This window comes from Corylus avellana, chromosome ca2 (assembly GCF_901000735.1).
Source record: "Corylus avellana chromosome ca2, CavTom2PMs-1.0".
Lineage (NCBI taxonomy): Eukaryota > Viridiplantae > Streptophyta > Magnoliopsida > Fagales > Betulaceae > Corylus > Corylus avellana.
Window position 1 is genome coordinate 18,996,689 of NC_081542.1, and position 20,687 is coordinate 19,017,375.

At 36.1% G+C, this 20,687-nt stretch overlaps 3 protein-coding genes across 5 annotated transcripts; all 3 read right to left on the reverse strand.

Annotated features, from left to right (window-relative positions):
* Positions 1 to 2,090: 2,090 nt before the first annotated feature.
* LOC132171756 (disease resistance protein RPM1-like) lies at positions 2,091 to 6,513 on the reverse strand. The gene is made up of 3 exons (XM_059583151.1): positions 6,439 to 6,513; positions 2,515 to 5,385; positions 2,091 to 2,344 (listed from the first exon to the last, which is right to left on the reverse strand). The coding sequence occupies exon 2, from the start codon at positions 5,363 to 5,365 to the stop codon at positions 2,558 to 2,560; it is 2,808 nt and encodes a 935-aa protein (XP_059439134.1). The 5' UTR covers positions 5,366 to 5,385; positions 6,439 to 6,513; the 3' UTR covers positions 2,091 to 2,344; positions 2,515 to 2,557.
* A 3,030-nt stretch (positions 6,514 to 9,543) lies between these two features.
* On the reverse strand, positions 9,544 to 20,424 carry LOC132171612 (disease resistance protein RPM1-like). 3 transcript variants are annotated; one of them, XM_059582979.1, is made up of 3 exons: positions 14,537 to 14,929; positions 14,135 to 14,310; positions 9,544 to 12,571 (listed from the first exon to the last, which is right to left on the reverse strand). In XM_059582979.1, the coding sequence occupies exons 2-3, from the start codon at positions 14,198 to 14,200 to the stop codon at positions 9,743 to 9,745; spliced, it is 2,895 nt and encodes a 964-aa protein (XP_059438962.1). In that variant the 5' UTR covers positions 14,201 to 14,310; positions 14,537 to 14,929; the 3' UTR covers positions 9,544 to 9,742. The 3 variants fall into 3 exon arrangements, 2 of the variants coding, with proteins under 2 accessions (XP_059438962.1, XP_059438963.1); XM_059582980.1 differs by lacking the exon at positions 14,135 to 14,310; XR_009439054.1 differs by lacking the exons at positions 9,544 to 12,571; positions 14,135 to 14,310; positions 14,537 to 14,929 and adding exons at positions 19,538 to 19,979; positions 20,246 to 20,424.
* On the reverse strand, positions 16,316 to 19,123 carry LOC132169242 (disease resistance protein RPM1-like). The gene has a single exon (XM_059580308.1). It carries the CDS (start codon positions 19,121 to 19,123, stop codon positions 16,316 to 16,318), a length of 2,808 nt encoding a protein of 935 aa, XP_059436291.1.
* Positions 20,425 to 20,687: the final 263 nt, after the last annotated feature.

Genomic DNA, 20,687 nt, shown 5'->3' on the forward strand with positions numbered 1-20,687 from the left:
ATCATAGTGTATTCATTCTTTTCCTTTTTCAGCTTCTATCAAGAATGTTAACACTGATATTCGGCATTATAGGCTAGGCAATTTATCAGATTCTAGGTTTAAGATGATACACAATTCAAACCCTGAAATCTCTTGTAATTTCAATAACACTTGTACTGTTTGCCCTTTGGCAAAACAGAAGCGCATTCCTTTTCCTGTTAGTACTTCTACGTCAAATAAAGTTTTTGATCTCATTCATTGTGATATTTGGGAGTCTTTCTCTACAAGTTCTAGAAATGAATGTCGTTTTTTTTTTTAACCATTGTGGATGATTTTAGTCACTATACATGGGTTCATTTGATGCAATCAAAGGGCCAAACTAGATCTTACATGCAATCATTTTTTCAGCTCATTGAAACTCATTCCAATTCCAAAATCAAAATTCTAAGATCAGATAATGGTCTTGAGTTTAACATGGCAGATTTTTCTCTAATAAAGGAGTTCTACATCAATTAAGTTGTGTAGAATCACCTCAACAAAATGCCAAAGTTGAACGAAAGCACCAACATCTTCTTAATGTGGCTAGGTCACTTAGGTTCCAAGCCAATCTACTTAAGAAGTCTCTATTGTATCACTATAAAAATGATGAGGTTTTTAAAATCACCATTAGATCAAAATCTAATAGTGATTAATCACAAATCTAATGGTGATTTTAAGAACCCATCATTCTTTGAGGAACATGAGTGACATAAGAAGACTTATAGCAATACTTGTTTAAGTCACCTAATCATTTTGAACTTTAACGTATATATTCAACATTCTTTTCCAACCATATATATATATATATATATATATATAGTCCCTAATTGTTGATTGATTTCAGGCATCAATTAGAATATTGAGATTGTGAAGGAGACGTGTAGGTTTAAAACAAATAAAAAATAATGAAAGTAAAGGATCAATAAGGCTCATAATGCATGCTTACGAATAAAGGTCAGAAATCCACTTTTTTATTTTTTTATTTTTTTTTTGGCTTGCTAAATAAGCTTTTCAAGGCTTGGGTTGAACTAGGTTGAATTGGGCACAAGTGACATACTTACCAAACCACCCACAATGTTGTACTTGCGTGTGTGTATATATATATATATATATATATATAGATATATAGCAGAAGATATTAGAGGGAGTCTCAAATAGATCGAGCTGTCTGGGATAAGGTAATTTGGCAGATTATATATTGAATATCTATTTGCTTTAGCCTTTACCTAATTACATGCTATTGACTTCCAGTGCGCAGCCAATGACTATTTTTGCTTTGGAAGATATATGCATCTCAGTATCTTCATTCCTCCATTCTGATTTGCTAATCCTTCATTTTCAAATCTCAGCAATTTTCACGACAAACATAGTAGTATTTAACTTAGCAAATTTTCAAATATTTGCTTTATTTTGTTGAAGATTTAGAGACTTGTGTCGGTGTTGCTTTGTCCATGCTGACTCCTTGTAGTCAATAATATCGAGCTGAGTCCTTGGTGTGGCAACACACGTTAACATGTTGAGATAGTTTTAAACTTATTATCACTAATGTCACACTAATCACTTTTACATTATTATTTAAGGTAATATTTCCTCGTACATGAAATTCTTAACACTTTTTTCTTTTGCACAGGCCATATAGCCCATTATTTTATAGATTTTGAATTGTTGTTATCTTAATTTTGGGTTTTGGTGACTATTCCAATGGAAGCCATGATTGTTCTTCGACATGTGAATTGTGAGTATTTGTACTTCTTGTTAGCATTTAATCCCCGATGCTTTTGAGTTATTAAAGTTGAAGAATTGGCTGATGCTTCTCGGTCTTGGCTCAAAATTGCACAAAATTTTTATGCTCTCGGCTGGAGATGGAAAATCTTGCACGAGATTCAAGCAAAAATTTCAAAACGCTTTAATCCTATACCTGAAATGGATAGTAGTTACATTCTTGACTTTCCAATAAACTTTGCGGCCCTCTAAATCCTAATTTAACGATGAGAAACATAAGATTAGTGTGACCAGATTCTGAAACTCTAAAATCCAGTTGGGCACCCAACTTCTCCATTCGCCCCCTTAGAGAGATATCCTCTAGAAATAGAGGTGGTGATGAAATTGAACGTATAAAATTGAATAATTATAACCGTAAGTATTACAAGACACTGTTGATAAGAACAGAGTAGATGAATTACTACAAATATTGATAACTACTATTACTAGTAACTACTGAGGAGACACCCTCTTATTCAAGAAATCTACTGAGGAGATATCCTCTTATTCCAAGAGTCCTTCAACTGCATGACTACTTCTTACTTCCCCTGTTGTTGTATGATTCCTGCCACGTAACAGAGTATAATGAAAATGTCAATTGTTTCCTGGGTCATGAAATCAGTGATCTATTGCTGCCACCATGAACTAAAGATTTGTTGTCAAATCAAAGCACCAATAAGAACAATTGGAAAAAAGGAAGAACGATGGAAAATAAAATTTTTTGTCAAATCATACCTTGTCTTTCACGGAACCGCAAGGCAGTTTGAACCTCCAGCACTCACCCTTGTAGACGCTCCGACAAGTCTGAGTCATTAAGCTTGTATATTTGATATTTTTCTCCTTTAATCCTATACCTGAGACGGATAGTAGTTACCTTCTTAACTTTCCAATAATCTTCGCCTCCATCTGGCTGCATACGTAGCACAAATTCTCTATGCATTTCATAGAAGTCGAGAATCTTTAGACTTTTCAGCTGTAGGAATCCAGAGGGCACCTCCTCCATCTGCGGGCATGGCCCAATAGCTAGCTCCTCAAGAACAGGCAGTGAGCCATTGTCTATATCCACCATCTTTAATCCTTTCAACTCTCTGAGTGTGAGCTTCTTGAGCTTTTTAAAACCACCTTCCTCAAAATGCAGTTGCTCCCCATCATAAGCATGATTAAGAGAAAGGGTGATTAGATTAGGCAAAGCCTGGACACTCGACAGTGGATCCTCCTCTAATGATGAGAAAAATAACACTAGTGTGACAAGATTCTGAAGCTCTGAAATCCAGTTGGGCACCCTCTCCAATCTCCCCCTTAGATAGATATGCGCTAGAAATGGAGGTGGTGTTGAAATTGATTGTAAGTCTATGATCTCATCTTCACTGATTGAGCCTACAAGCAAAATGTTAAGGTGGACCATATTTTGAATGGAGTCACACAAAGCCCTCCCACGTTCTGCAGTCATGTTTGAAATGCCCAGCATCCTTAACTTAATCAACTTTCCAAGGTCTTCAAATACACCAACCCCATGATGATTTGCCTCAATACTTGCTAGTGTCTGCAATTCGTTTAAACATCCAACCCCTTCATGTACTTTTACTCCTCTCACAGAATAAAAGCTACTTTTAATTTCAAAGTCATGAGAATGAGCCAAAATATGCCTTAGCTTATAAAGCTTGAATATTTCAATTGGTAGCTCACGAACTCCACTTTCCACAACATTTAGTGTTTGTAGATTATGTAGCCTACCCACTGACTTTGGAAGTATACTCACTTTTGTTCTTCTCAAACTTAAGTTCTTCAAGTGGAATAAATCACCCACTTCATCAGGAAGATAATCAATACGACCATCTTCAAAATCCAACACTTTCAAAAGACTAAACCTTTTGAACATTTTAACAATGAAAGACCTAGGCATTTCATTAGTATTGAAGAAAAAAACAGAACGAACTCGAGAGTACTCACTTGTGTCCAGAACATTTTCTCTAGCATCATGGATTGATAGGCATCGACTTCTTCCATCGAAAGTTGCGTCTCCGGCTTCTAGAACTTGAGATAAATTCAACTCTCCAGCCTTTGACAGGATAATTTCACGCAGCAAATCATGGATTCTGTACTTTCTGAGGATCTCATAATCAAGCTCACTAAATAAACCTTGCACCAAGTTTCTATGGATGAGCTCCTTCAAGTATTCTTGCGCCACGTCTTCTAATGGTTTGCCTTTCTTTTCTCTTATAAACCCCTCAGCTACCCATAGTCGAAGTAATCTTGGACCAGTGATTGAGTAATCCTCCGGTAAATTGCCAAAGTACAAGAAACAAGACTTTAGGTAGCAGGGCAGATCATGATAGCTGAGTGAGAGGATTTTTGTTATACTTGTAAGGTGAGGATTGCATTCTAGCTCAGAATTGAGGCTATCATGCAACTTTTTCCATTCTAATGGCACCTTCTCCTTTGTTGATAGAAGACCACCTATGGCAACAATTGCAAGTGGCAGGCCTTCACATTTTCTCACAATGTCCATCGACATTTTCACCAATTCTTTCGGACAACATCCCTGAAACTCGCTCCAGAATGCCTTTTTGCAGAACAATTCCCACGCCTTGTCTTGAGATAACGGTTGTAGCTTGTGGACATGATCAGAAAAAGATTCCTTACAAAAAGAAGCAATGAGATCACTTCGTGTTGTGATGATAATCCTGCTGCCTCTATCATTGAATGGCAAAGCATGTTTCACAATTTCCCAAAACTCTGTTTTCCAAACATCATCAAAAACCACAACATACCTCTTTTGTTGTAAAAATTTCCTCAGCTGGGTAATGAGTGTGATCTCGTCTGTCGTGTCTATTTGCTCGAGAGCAGTTTCTTTTGCTTGGTAGATTTGGTCTATCATGGACATGAGTATCTTTTGCACGTTGTATGATTGAGACACAGTGATCCAAACACGACAGTCAAAATGTCCCTTCACTGATTCATTCTCGTACACTTTCTTAGCAAGAGTTGTCTTACCAATTCCGCCCATGCCGACCACCGACATCACAGAGCGTTTAGATGCTTCCCCCACCAACCAGCTTACGAGTTCATCCCTGGTTGACTCAATCCCCACAACTTCATCTTCTTCAATGAAAAGTGCACCCACTCGAGGGTCATGCCATGCAACATTTGCTGCATTATTACTTGATCCTTGCGCTGAGGAACTAAAACCATATCTTTCACTTCGTTCCTTGATTTCACGGACCGATATTTTGATATCTTGAATCTTGGTAGCTATGTCATGGCGCGGCTGTATGTATTTCAATAATCTGCCAATTTTATTGAGGAAAGCAAGAAAACTTTGCTGATGACGACGTTGTGCCATGTGAAGAACGTATTCATCTATTACATCTTCTATATGATAAGCTGCTTCTCTCACTTGTTTTACCCACATTTTGACGCCAGCTTGGAGGTCTCCTTTATCGACATCTTTGAGAAAACTCTGGATGCTCTCCAGTTCATCTTTAATGTCCACAACTTCCTGGTGTACACCCTTGAGCAAATTTGATTCATGGACAATCAATTGAACCAACTCGTTGACAACAAGGGCCACAACAGTTTCTGTCATGGTTTCCTCTTTATCTTCACCTAGTAAATGATATTATCACAATTAGAAAAGAATTTGGGTATTCTCACGCCCTAAGCCCAAAGGAAAACATGACACCTACTATAATACATCAATTATGCCACAAAGACACCAATTATCAAAAGCCCAACGATAAATTCATAAAATTCTCACATATTTAATTTTCCAAGCCTAAATCTCATTTCTACAACCAAACTTTACTTTGCAGCCCTTAAACTAAGATAAGACAGGACAATATTGAAATTTCCTACAAATTCTTTCAAAACACCCCATCAGTGCACATACATAGCTGTTGAATGCTTCCCTATCCTTTACCACCCTTAACAAAAGTACACAAGCCAATAATGACAACTCTTTTTTTTTTTTTTTTTTAAGCAGCTCAGTTTCTTCTACTAAGCATTTATATGTTAGCTAAATTTTAGCTAAAGGATAGTATTTTTCTATTTTAGTTATCTACTTTTTCAAAATACCTAAATTGGGCTCAAAATTTTACATATTTACTTTCACTTTTTCATATAAAATATTGTTTTTTTGTCAACTTTTTGTATTCCCAAATTCCTAAAAAGAGAGAACAAGATTACTTTTTTTATTCATATAGCAGAGCACTTTAGCAGCTCAACAAAAATCTTCTCCATTCCAAAACATATATACAAAGAATTGAAATCCAAAATATTAAGACTTTCAAGGAAAAGAAAGATAAAAAAGAGAAAGTCACATTAATTGCACTCCTAAAGCAATCACTAAACTCATAATTTCACCCCAACTTAAAACCAAAATATTGGCTAAGTTCATTCAATAAAAATAATTTTTAAAATAAAGTAAATTTTGTTTTGCTCAAATTAAATTATACATAAAAGGAATTAAATGTAACTCAGCACATAATATGACATCGGTTGAAATTAAATGTCTCATAACATTTATGAATTTTGTAAGTCATTTGAAAAAATATTAAGGCCAAAAAGCCAGAAAGAATTATTTAAAATTAAAATTATTTAATTAACTATTTAAACTTATAAAAAAAAAATAAAAAAAATAAAAAAAAAATAGAGTCATACCTAATTTTGTCGCTTTAGAACTCAAAATCTATTAAGCAGCTCCCATCATATATGCTCAAGCAAGCCCATGATACTCGAGCCTAATAGCAACAATAATATTGCCAAGCCTTCTTCTTAGCTCCCGTCAAGAGCAGATTTTGCAATAAGTGTCAGAAACATTAGAAACTCCTACTCCATTTACTTCTACAAAGCCCAGAGAAGCATCAAGAAACACCCACAATCTAAATCTTCCCCTCTCAAGCAAACCCAATGAATACAAGAACACCCACAAACCTAAAGCAAAAACCCCATATGAAAATCAAATCTTTAAAGCAAAAGAAAAGAATTCCCAAAAAGAAGAGTCATGTTCAACACACCCCCCAAAAAAAAATATCTATGCTTAAAAAAAGAATAATGCAGAAACTAGGGGAATTTGAAGCTTTTACCTTGAATTACTTTGGGTATGGCTGCATTGAGTTTGACAAATGGCTGCTATTTTTAAATTATGTGGTAGCCCCAACGGTGGAGAAATTAGCTTCAGTTTCAGACTTTCAGTTAAAAGTATGGAAAAGTTAAGAGACACAAAACAGGGGGTCTTGGCTTTACACAACTATATGGTGGTGTGATGATAAGAGTATTATTATATAGGCTTCTGATTTACAGGCCTCCTAGTGGCTCATGCAACTAGCCACCTTTTTCAATATTCGTATGATGCCTTAGAGAGTGGGTTGGAGAAATTTAGTCCACTCAGGAAATTTCTGTCCAATTAAGGAATTCTCCTTGGAAATTAAACTCATTCCCACTTGACCATTTCTTGCTCTTGACTAATCAGCACACATGTCAATTGAACCACAATACACGCAGCTAATGTTTGCAACTCTTTTGAGATTTCTTAGAGGGTAAAATTTAATCTATGCTTGTTTAATTTTTTGAATGTCACCGTCCCAATCAATTTCCAAATCTACAGCATATTTCAGCAAAATCATGTCTATGGCCGATGCCCGGTACATCACAACTTTTTCAACTAAAAAGTGATTTCTTAGCTTTTCCATCTCTGCTACAAGTGCATTTACAAACACAATCTCCTTCAATGCCTATACTGTTAGTGACAATATTTCTTCTATATGCTTGATAATTCTTTAACCATCGGTCAATGATCTGCTCCCAGAGAAGATGCAAATAAAAAACAAAAGATAGGTTGAAAATTTAAGATCGTTACTCTTAAGGTTTCGTGTAAACAAACCTTTAGAACGATTAGAGGAAATCGAAAAAAAATAAATAAATAGAAAAAACTTCACCTCGTAGATTACTACTGAAAGCATATATAGAAACAAGACAAATAAGAACTCTTGTAGAGCAATCACATCCGGCTCATCACTATATTATTCAAAAAAAAAAAATTGGGAGAGGTTTCTTCTTTTCTTCTTCCTAAGAGCAATCACATCCGGTTCAACAAATTTTTATTTAAAATTTAGCTAAAAAAACACATTTTTCTATTTTAGCTATTTATTTTTTCAAATCACTTACATCTGGCTCAACATTTTAGCAATTCACTTTCACTTTTCTATTTAAAATATTATTTATTTATCTACTTTTCCTACTCCCAAGAAAGAAAAAGAGCAAGATTACTTTTATTATTAGTATTCCGAGCATTCTATTAGCTCAACAAATCCTTAGTCATTTTATTGTGCGGATGTAAAGCATTTTTTTTTTTTTACATTGCTAGTTAAAATAGCAAAAAAAAAAAACTAATTTGTTGAGGCCAATGTGAATGCTCACATGTTTACACTGTATTTTTCTATGCTATGCTGTACTTTTCTGGTCTATCATATTCCTCAACAGCAAATATGCACTGTAGCTCCTCTTTTCCTTCGACCAACCAAAAGTCTGGTCCAATATTATTCAGTTGACCGGCAAACAAGATAAAAATGGTCGGCTAAGTAATAAGGTCAAGCTTCCGTTTGGTTTGGTTTGGGATTTGTGGTGGCAGAGACAACGCGAGTCAAAGCCATCGTATAATCACGCGTTGTTTCCACTACTGATCGTAAAGGAGACGGTGATCTTGACGTATGTGCCATGATCGTTGAAGATTTGGAGAGTTGGCCAGTGGCTGCTGCTTTGTCCATGGTATGGCATGGTGGGTAATTGACAAAAGAGGACTTAGCTTGTTTTAACAATATAAAAGCAAATATGCAAAGGTCAACAATATAGGTAAGATATTTTCAGATGGAGTTTGCATTGGAATTTCGAGGATTTACTTGTCTTAACTTTTCCTATGATGGTTTTGAACGCAATATAGAAGCAAGTATCCTAAGTTTAACAATGTAGTTAAAGTATTTTCCGATGAAGCCAACATTGAAATCTGGAGTACGAGCATGTTTTAACTTTTTGGATGATGGTTTTTGATGCAATATAGATGCAAATATGCAAAGGTTAGGTAAGATATTTTCATATGCAGTCTGCATTGGAATTTAGAGGATCTGCTTGCCTTTTAACTTTTCCTATGATGGTAAGATGGCTTCTGTTTTTAACTTGTGTGGTAGCCCAAATGATGGAAAAATTAGCTTCAGTTTCAGTTAAAAGTATGGAAAGGTTACAGACAAAAAACCGGGAGTCTTGGATTTACAGAACTATATGGTGATCATGTGATGCTATTTTAACCATAGATAAGAGTATTATCATATAGGCTTTTGATTTGCCCTTCTATTGACTCTTAACTAGTTTTCTTTTCCATATTTGTATGACGCTTTAGAGAGTACGTAGCAGGAGGAAATTTCTGTCGAACTTCAGTGTGCACTGAGAACATCCGGATTACTCTTAGACTAATCAGCTCACAAGAAAATTGAACCAGGGTACACGCAAGCAATTAATATTTGCAACTCCTTTCAGATTTGGAAGATTTGTACTATGTATTTTTCTGTACCTTTTATAAAATAACTTTCTATAAATAAAGTCAAAAACTAAGTTCTTTGTACCTTCCAATAAAAGAATGGCATCTCAGCAAGGAACACAAAAACAGGGGAAAAATAAAAAAAAAATCAAAAACAGCTCAAGCATAGAAATCTCATCTTGAACAAAAGCAAGCATCTCACTGAAGCACATAATTTATAAATTATAACTCTTCATTCAATTGATATTTGTTTACAGCTTATACAGCTACCTGCATATTCATAAAGGAACATAAATAATCCTAATACTACAAACAGATGATGAAGGGGGAATAATTAGATGGTAGATAATTGTAGATTCGTAGACCTTGCAGAATCATAGAAGCAATGAACTACAATGTGGTTGTAGCCTGTACTCTGTCATATTCCTGCATCACTCACACTTGTAGACGCTCCAACAAGTCTGACTCACCTAGCTTGTATATTTGATATCGTTCTCCTTTAATCCTATAGCCGAAACGGATAGTAGTTACCTTCTTGACTTTCCAATAATCTTTGCCTCTATCTGGCTGCAAATGTAGCACAAATTCTCTTTGCATTTCATAGAAGTCAATAATCTTTAAGCTTTTCAGGTGCTGGATTCCATAGGGTATCTCCCTCATTTGTGGGCATGGCCCAATCTCTAGTTGCTCAAGAACGGGCAATGATCCTCTGTCTATTTCCACCATCTTTAATATGTTCATCTTTTTCAGTGTGAGCTTCTTAAGCTTTTGAAAACCGCCTTCCTCAAAATGTAGCCGTTCACCATCATACCCTTGACGAAGGGTAAGATTAATTAAATTAGGCAAAGTCTTGACACAAATTAGTGGATCTTCCACTAAAAATGAGAAACATAATCCTAATGTGACCAGATTATGAAGCCCTAGAATCCAGTTGGGCAACTTTTTCAACCGCCCCCTTAGAAAGATATGTTCTAAAAATTGAGGCGGCGATGAAATCGATTCTAAATCTAAAATTTCTTCTTCACTGATTGAGCTTACAACCAAAATCTTAAGCTGGACCATATTTTGTAGGCAAGCACACAAATCCCTCCCATTTTCTGCCACCATATTTGAAATGCCAAGAGTCCTCAACTGACTCAACTTTCCTAGCTCTGTGAATAGACCAACACCTTGATGATTTGCCTCTACAAGTGATAGCGTCTGCAAGTCTCTTAAACATCCAACCCCATCACATAATTTTACTCCTTTCATTGCATACAAACTACTTTCAATTCCAAGGTCATGATAATGAGCCAAAAGATGTCTCAGTTTATAAAGCCTAAATATCTCAATTGGTAGCTCACGCACTAGGGTTTCCATGACATTCAGAGTCTGTAGGTTTTGTAGCCTACCCATTGACTTTGGAAGTATCTTAACTTTTGTTCTCCTCAAACTTAAGTACTTCAAATGGAATAAATTCCCCACTTCTTGAGGAAGACAATCAATAGGAGCATCTTCAAAATCTAACACTTTCAAAAGCTTGAACTTTTTGAACAATTTAACCATGAAAGACCTGGGCATTTCATTAATGCTGAAGAGAAAAACAGAACGAACCCGAGAATACTCACTTATCTCAAAAACATTTTCTCTAGCACAGTGGATTGATAGGCACCGACTTTTTCTAGGGGAACTGGTGTCACTTGCTTCCAGAACTTGAGAGAAGTTCAACTCTCCAGACTTCGATAGGATGATTTCATGCAACAAATCATGGATTCGGTACTTTTTGTCTATCTCATAATCAAGTTCCCCAAATGAAACTTGAACCAAGTTTCTGTGGATGAGCTCCATTAAGTATTCTTCCGCTACTTCTTCCAATGCTTTTCCCTTCTTTCCATTTATAAAGCCCTCAGCTACCCATAGAAAAAGTAATCTTGCACCAGTGATTGAGTAGTCCTCCGGAAACATACCAAAGTATAAGTAGCAAGACTTTAGGTAAGACGGAAGATCATAATAACTAAGAGAGAGAATTTTTGTTATACTTGTAAGGTGTGGATTACTTTCTAGCTCAGAATTGAGGCTATCATGCAAATTTTGCCATTCCAATGGCACTTTCTCCTTTGTTGATAGAAGACCACCTATGGCAACAATTGCAAGTGGCAAGCCTTCACATTTTTTGACAATGTCCATCGACGGTCTCACCAACTCTCTGGGACAACACCCTTGAAACTCGGACTGGAATGCCTTTCTACAAAACAATTCCCAAGCCTTGTCTTGAGATAGAGGTTGTAGCTTGTGGACCTGATCGGATAATGATTCTTTACAAGATACACCAATGAGATCACAGCGTGTTGTGATAATAATCCTGCTGCCTCTATTATTGCATGGTAAAGCATGTTTCACTATTTCCCAAAACTCTGTCTTCCAAACATCGTCAAAGACCACAACATACCTCTTTTGCTGTAAACATTTCCTCAGCTGGCTAATTAATACAATCTCGTCTGTCATGTCTATTTGCCTAGGAGCAGTTTCTTTTGCTTGGTAGATTTGCTTTGACATGGACATGAGTATCTTCTGCACATTGTATGACTGAGACACCGTGATCCAAACACGGCAATCAAAATGTCCTTTCACTAATTCATTCTCATATACTTTTTTAGCAAGAGTTGTCTTACCAATTCCGCCCATGCCTACCACTGAAATTACAGAACGTTTAGATTCTCCCCCAACCATCCAGCTTACGAGTTCATCCCTCGTAGACTCAATGCCCACAACTTCATCTTCCTCAATGAAAAGTGAACCCAGTCGAGGGTCATGCCATGTAACACTGGTTGCACTACTACTTGATCCTTGCTCTGAGGAATTAAAACCATATCTTTCACTTCGTTCCTTGATTTCACGAACTGATATTTTGATATCTTGAATCTTGGTAGCTATGTCATGATGTGGTTTTAGTTTTTTCATTAAGCGGCCAATTTTATGGAGGGAAGCAATAAAACCTTGCTGATGACGACATTGTGCCATGTGAAAAACGTATTCATCTATTACGTCTTCTATATGATAGGCTGCTTCTCTCACTTGTTTCACCCATGTTTTGACACCATCTTGGAGGTCTCTTTTATCTGCGTCTTTGAGAAAACATTGGATGCTCTCCAGTTCATCTCTAATATTCACAACTTCCCGGTGGACACCCGTTAACAGTTTTGATTCATGAGCGATCAATTGAACAAGCTCGTTGATGACAAGGGTCACAACGGTTTCTGTCATGGTTCCCTCTCTGATCTTCACCTAGTTAATGATATTGTCACAGTTAGAAAAGAATTTGGATTAATTGTCACGCCCCAAGCCAAAAGCAAGACATACGCCCACTAAGAATTTATATTTTTTTTTACAAGTACTCGCGTTATCATTAAAAAGCGAAAGCGCAACCCAGGTACACAAAAACCATACAAGAGAAACACCTAGCTAGAAAGAGACCAAAAAGAACAAGTAAGCCTGAAAACTAAGCAAATTAGGAAAACAAACAAAGGTAAAGAGTATTGAAGAATAAATAATATTTATACTTAGAACTAACATTAAAGCTGATTGTAACATTTTCTTACAATTCTATTTTATCCAAGAACCACTTATTTATACTACCAAATTACTTACATAACATCAATTAGAGATCTATAAATAATCCAACAAAACTTACTAACAAAATATATTTTCTTGTTAAAGTACTCCATAATTGTCAAACACAATAAATCAAAAATCCCAATTCGTCTCTAAGATATATTCTCCGAGTAGCACAATCTAGGTCCAATATACTTAGAAACTACAAACTCCAGGTCTCATCGTCCAACAATACAAATAACTAATATAAAGACATACTTATTGAAACATGTACTTCTAATCATACTCCAACAATCAGCTAATAGAGTATCTCAACTCAAGGGACCTCTCACTAATAGCCCATTAAGTGACAAGTGTGCTAAAGTGATACATCAAACTACCAAAGTATGTCAAAAATGCCGCTTGTTTTATTAAATTCATATAATACCCTTATTCTCATAATAAAAATAAATAAATATATAAAACTTAAAAATTACTTATTTTTTTAATAAAAAGAAAGGGGTGGCCTGCAAGCCACCCCTAGCCCTTGGGAGGGCTGCACGCCACCCTAGAGGCAACGAGCCCACCCCCTCCCCAAAGGGTGGTTGTCGGTTGGCAACCACCTCTTTTGCTAACCTAGTAACAGTGTCTTAGATACAAAAACATCAATAATGTTCATTTGTTTACAATTCAAGATAAGTTCTGTGTTTCTCACCTTATAACCATCATATATTTCAGACCCAACATTCCATACATGCCCATCAAACCCCTTTAAACTTTTATAGACATCTTATTACCATAGAGTGTATTTGAAAGGAATTCCCAAAGGCACAATGTTGCTGTAATTTCAGGAAACCACAAATGCCGTTAACCCACCAGAAAAACTACATGACTATGTTTCAGCGGACAGCCCACCACATTTGGTCTTTGATTTTTGACTGGCATCCCAATTCTAAGGTGAAGAAAACCATATATTGTCATGTACACATGCAATGTGTTGCACAGGAAATAAACACTTGTGAAATCATATGCACAAACAAGCTCATGATACTCAAGACAAATAGCTACAATAATATTGCCAAACCTGCTTCTGACGCTTATTGCAGAATCTGCTTTAAGATTATTTATTCTATTTTGAACGCTAACTCTTGACGCAGGCTAAGAAATAACCTTACAGCAGATTCTGCAATAAGCGTCAGAAACACCAACATCTACATTTAGTTCTTCAGAATCCAAAGAAACATCAGAAATTCTTACTCCATTTAGTTCTACAGAGCCCATAGAAGCATCACCTCCCTCCACTGTAAAAATCACTTTGAGCATTTCATTCAACTATTTTTCGTTCTTCTTTCACGAATATTATGTTACTCATATTTCCTTCTCTTCCAACTACTTCTCATAAACACGAACACCCACAATCTAAATCTTCCCCTCTGCAGCAATTAAGCAAACCCAATGAAAACAAGAACACCCACAAGCCAAAAACAGCAAACCCACATAAAAATCCAATCTTTAAAGCAAAATGAAAGAATACCCAAAAGAAGAGTCACGTTCAACAACAAAATAATAATAATAATAATAATAATAATAATAATAATAATAATAAAATCTACGCTCACAAAGAACATTGCAGAAAGCAGGGGAATTTGAAGCTTTTACCTTGAATTACGCTGGGTATGGCTGTTTTTGGTGGGTGATTCAACTAATTTTATTTTCCCAGAGTTGTATGATCCTTTAGAGACTTTCTAGTTGTTCAAATAAGTAATTCTCCTAGGAAAAATCAGTCCCCTTTGACCATCTCTTCATACCTCACAGTACGAGAAGTCTAGCTGCAGTTCCTGACATCCGGATTGCTCTTGAGTCTTTACTGCACACACAAGTAAATTCGGTCTGCGTTGAACCAGTGAAACTCACTTCCCAACTTGAACCAGGATACACGCAACTAATGTTTGCAACTCTTTTGAGATTTGGAAAATGGTAAAGATTAGTATTTGAAGAATGGTATACTGTATTAGTGTATTTCTATGTTCCTCAAAAGCAAATAAGCATACAATCTCTTCTTTCCTTCGACCTACCAAAATTTTGGTCGTCGCTGACGAAAAAGAAAAAATAAAATAACAATTCACTTAAAAGTCAATGTATAAACAACGCGTTCTTTCCACCGGTCGTAAAGGAGAGAATCTGATCTTGACATGTGTGCCAAATACGTGGTTCCGGATTTGTTGAAGATTTGGAGGGTTTTGTTGCTTTGTCTTGCTAAGAGTCCGCAATTAGTCTTTAAGCGTCAAATTAAGTGGTCAAACATTATTTAGATTAACTTCAATACAACTCTTTTAGTTAAACAAGTTACACCCTTTTAACTTTAAATAATTAATTTTGTGTTGGGTTCATATCGAATTTACAAGTCGTGTAAAAAATTAACAACCTAAATATCGCATGTCGAGTTTGAATTGTATCAAGATATGAGTATAAAGATTATATGGGTCAACTTCAACTATAACCCTCTAATTTAATGTTAAATTCGTGTCAAACTCACGAGTCCGGGTGATGCTAAAGACAACGCCCGGCGTGATGCACGCCGGGCTGAAATAATAATATTATAATAAAATAATAATAAAATTTTATTATTTTATTATTTTAATTAAAAATAAATAAATAAAATAAAGAAAAAAAATAAGTCTGGCATGCATGACTGTTCATGCACCCTAAGCGTTCTTAGAATCATGACCCCACAAGTCCATAGCATGACGTGACAACATACATCAGCATGATGAGACAGTTCTAAACTTATTATCACTAATGCGATACTAATCACTTTTACCATTCTTAATTAAAATAATATCCCACACTGTACATAAAATTCAACACTCTTTTCTTATTTAGCTTTTGCACGAAATGTATAATGGTATACCCCATGTTTGACCTAGTTGTGTAGGTTGAACATTGACTTCTTTCTACTCATTGAAGGCTTGGTGGTACGCAGATTATTGCTTAAAATAAAATAGTTATTTCATTCATTTGGTTAATTTATTATTCGTGGGATAGTTATTCTTTTTAATGAGAAATAGATATTCCTCTTAATTTTTTTTATTTTTTCTTTTGAAGAATTGACTGATGCTTCTGAGTTTTGGCTCAAAATTGCGCAAAATTTTTATGGTCCCAGATAGAGATGGAAAATATCAAATAAATATAAGTACAAAAAAACAAGGAACACAAATTGAAGTGTAAAAGGTTGTGGTAACATTTCAAACTGTAACTTAGGTTGGACCTCACCGGCCAATGCAAGTCTATCTTAGCTGTCTTAGACAGCCACATAATGTAAAGAATTTTATCATTACATATAACATAACTAAAAAAAAAAAGTCATGGAAATCCTATGGCCTAGAGGCGCATACCTTGTTTATCACTCAACTGCATCGCAGTTTGATCCTCCAAGACTCACCTTTGCAAACGCTCCAACAAGGCCGAGTCACCAAGTTGGTATATTTGATATCGTTCTCCTTTAATTCTATACCTGAGACGGATAGTAGTTACCATCTTGACTTTCCAATAATCTTCACCTCCATCTGGCTGCATACGTAGCACAAATTCTCCAAGCATTTCATAGAAGTCAAGAATCTTTAGACTTTTCAAGTGTTGGATTCCAGCGGGTACCTCTTTCATTTGCGGGCACGGTCCAATCTCTAGTTGCTCAAGACTGGGCAGTGATCCTCTGTCTATTTCCACCATCTTTAATGTTTTCAACTCTCTGAGTGTAAGCCTCTTCAGTTTTCGAAAACCGCCTTCTTCAAAATACAGCTGCCCCCCATCATACACATGATTGAGGGAAAGAGTAATTAGATTAGGCAAAGCTTGGACACGCGGTAGTGGATCTTCCTCTAATGATGAGAAAAATAAGAGCAGTGTGATCAAATTTTGAAGCTTTGGAATCCAACTAGGCAACTTCACCAATCGACCTCTTAGAGAAAGATGCTCTAAAAATGGAGGTGGAGATGAAATTGATTGTAAGTCTATAATCTCATCTTCACTAATTGAGCCTACAAACAAAATTTTAAGGTGGACCATGTTTTGAATGGAGATACATAGAGCACTCCCACGTTCTGCAGTCATATTTGAAATAGCCAACATCTTCAACCGACTCAACTTTCTAAGCTCTTCAAATAAACCAACGCCATGATGATTTGCCTCAATAATTGATAGTGCTTGCAATTCGTTTAAACATCCAACCCCTTCATGTACTTTTACTCCTCGCACTGAATAAAAGCTACTTTTAATTTCAAAGTCATGAGAATGAGCCAAAATCTGTCTTAGCTTATAAAGCCTGAATATTTCAATTGGTAGTTCACGCACTGCGGTTTCCACGACATTTAGTGTCTGCAGATTATGTAGCCTACCCACTGACTTTGGGAGTATTTTCACTTTTGTTCTCCTCAAACATAAGTACTTCAAATGGAATAAATTACCCACTTCTTGAGGAAGATAATCAATAGGAGCATCTTCAAAATCTAACACTTTCAAAAGCTTGAACTTTTTGAACAATTTAACTATGAAAGAATTGGGCATTTCATTAATGTTGAAGAGAAAAACAGAACGAACCCGAGAGTACTCACTTGTTTCAAAAATATTTTCTCTAGCATCGTGGATTGATAGGCACCGACTTTTTATAGGGAAAGTTGTGTCACCTGCTTCGAGAACTTGACAGAAGTTTAACTCCCCAGCCTTCGATAGGATGATTTCATGCAACAGATCATGGATTCTGTACTTTCTAAATAATTCATAATCAAGCTCCCCAAATGAAACTTGAACCAAGTTTCTATGGATGAGCTCCATTAAGTATTCTTTTGCTACGTCTTCCAATGGTTTTCCCTTCTTTTCTTTTATAAAGCCCTCAGCTACCCATAGCCAAAATAATCTTTCACCCGTTATTGAGTAGTCCTCTGGAAAAATGCCAAAGTATAAGTAGCAAGACTTTAGGTAGCACGGAAGATCATGATAACTAAGAGAGAGAATTTTTGTTACACTTGTAAGGTGTGGATTACATTCTAGCTCAGAACTGAGGCTATCATGCAACTTTTTCCATTCTAATGGCACCTTTTCCTTTGTTGACAAAAGACCACCTATGGCAACAATTGCAAGTGGCAAGCCTTCACATTTTTTGACAATGTCCATCGACAGTTTCACCAATTCTTTGGGACAACACCTTTGAAACTCAGACTGGAATGCCTTTCTACAAAACAATTCCCAAGCCTTGTCTTGAGACAGAGGTTGTAGCTTGTGGACCTGATCAAATAAAGATTCTTTACAAGATACACCAATGAGATCACTGCGTGTTGTGATAATAATCCTGCTTCCTCTGTCATTGCATGGTAAAGCATGTTTCACAATTTCCCAAAACTCTGACTTCCAAACATCATCAAAAACCACAACATACCTCTTTTGCTGTAAATATTTCCTCAACTGGCTGATTAATGTGATCTCATCCGTCATGTCTATTTGCTCTGGAGCCATTTCATTTTCACAGTAGACTTTCTTTGTCATGGACATGAGTATCTTCTGGACGTTGTATGACTGAGACACTGTGATCCAAACACGGCTGTCAAAATGTCCTTTCACTAATTCATTCTCATATACTTTCTTAGCAAGAGTTGTCTTACCAATTCCGCCTATGCCTACAATTGAAATAACAGATCGTTTAGATACTCCCCCCACCAACCAACTTACGAGCTCATCCTTAGTAGATTCAATGCCCACAACTTCATCTTCCTCAATGAAAAGTGCACCCACTCTAGGGTCATGGCATGTAACACTAGATTCACTACTACTTGATCCTTGCTCTAAGGAACTAAAACCATATCTTTCACTTCTTTCCTTGATTTCACGGATTGATATTTTGATATCTTGAATCTTTGTAACAATGTCATGACGTGGTTTTAATTTTTTGAATAAGTGGCCAATTTTATGGAGGAAAGCAATAAAACTTTGCTGATGACGATGTTGTGCCACGTGAAGAACATATTCATCAATTACATCTTCTATATGATAGGCTACTTCTCTTACTTGTTTCACCCATGTTTTGACGCCATCTTGGAGGTCTCCTCTATCTGCATCTTTGAGGAAACACTGGATGCTCTCAAGTTCATCTCTAATGTCCATAACATCTCGGTGGACACCCCTTAGCAATTTTGATTCATGAGCAATCAACTGAACCAACTCATTGATGACAAGGGTCACAACGGTTTCTGTCATGGTTTCCTCTCTGACCTTCACCCAGTGAATGATATTGTCACAGTTAGAAAAGAAATTGGGTTAACGGACACACCCCAAGCACATAGCAAGACATGACGCTTACTAAGAATTGTTTTTGTTTTTTTATAAGAAATCAAAATAACAATAAAAAGTGAAAGCGTAACCCAGATACACATGAACTATATAAGAGAAACACCAAGCTAAAATGAGAAAAAAGAAGAAGAAAATTATGAAAGCTAAGCAAATTGGGAAAAACAAATGTAAATGTTCGAAGGTAAAGAGTATTGAATAACAAAGATTATTTATACTAAGAACTGATATTAAACCTAACTGAAACATTTTCTTACAATTCTATTTCATCCAAGAACCTACTATTTGTACTACCAAATTACTTAAAAAAACGTCCATTAGAGACCTATAAATAATCCAACAAAACTTAATAACAAAATAAATTTTCTCGTTAAAGTACTCCATAACTGCCAAACACAATAACTCAAAAATCTCAATTCTTCCAAATTAACACCCCATTATTGCGCACATACATAGCTGTTGAATTCTTCCCTATACTTCACCACCCTTCACAAAAGTACACATGTCAATAGTGACCACTTTGAATGATTGATCAGCAACTCAATTTCTTCCCATAACCATCATATATATGAGTACCAAACCCAGCATTTCATACATGCCCATCAAAAACCTATAAACTTTTATGTATTTAATTGGAAGGAACTCCCAAATGCATGATGCTGTCAGTGTCATGTACTCAAGCCAAATAGCAACAATAATATTGTCAAACCTGCTTCTTAGCGTGCTTCAAGAGCTAGCATTTAGAAGAAATAATGTTACAGCAGATCTGCAATAAGCATCAGAAACACCGACATCTACATTTAGAACTACAAAGCACAGAGAAGCAGCAAGAACACCCACAATCTAAATCTTCCCCTCTGAAGCAAACCCAGTGAAAACAGGAACACCCACAAACCGAAAACAGAAAACCCCATATAAAAATTCAATCTTTAAAGCAAAAGAAAAGAAGAGTCACGCTCAAGCACACCCCAAAAAAAAAAAATCTATGCTCAAAAGAACGTTGCAGAAACTAGAGGAATTTTAAGCTTTTACCTTGAATTACATTGGGTATGGCTGCATTGAGTTTGACAAAAATGTTGGCAGAGGAAGGTAGCTTGCGGGTGGTGAGATGGCTTCTGTTCTTAACTTGTGCTGTAGCCCAAACGATGCAGAAATTAGCAGGGGGTGAGATGGCTTTAGTTTCAGACACAAAACAGGGGGTCTTGGCTTTACACAACTATATGGTACGTGTTGATGCTATCTTAACCACAGATAAGAAAAAATAAAATAACAATACAACTCAAAAGTCAATGTATAAACAACGCGTTCTTTCCACCGGTCGTAAAGAAGAGAATCTGATCTTGCCAAATACGTGGTTCCGAATTTGTTGAAGATTTGGAGGGTTTTGTTGCTTTGTCTTGTTAAGAGTCTGCAATTAGTCTTTAAGTGTCAAATTAAGTTGTGTTAAAATATAGGTAAAACATTATATAAATTA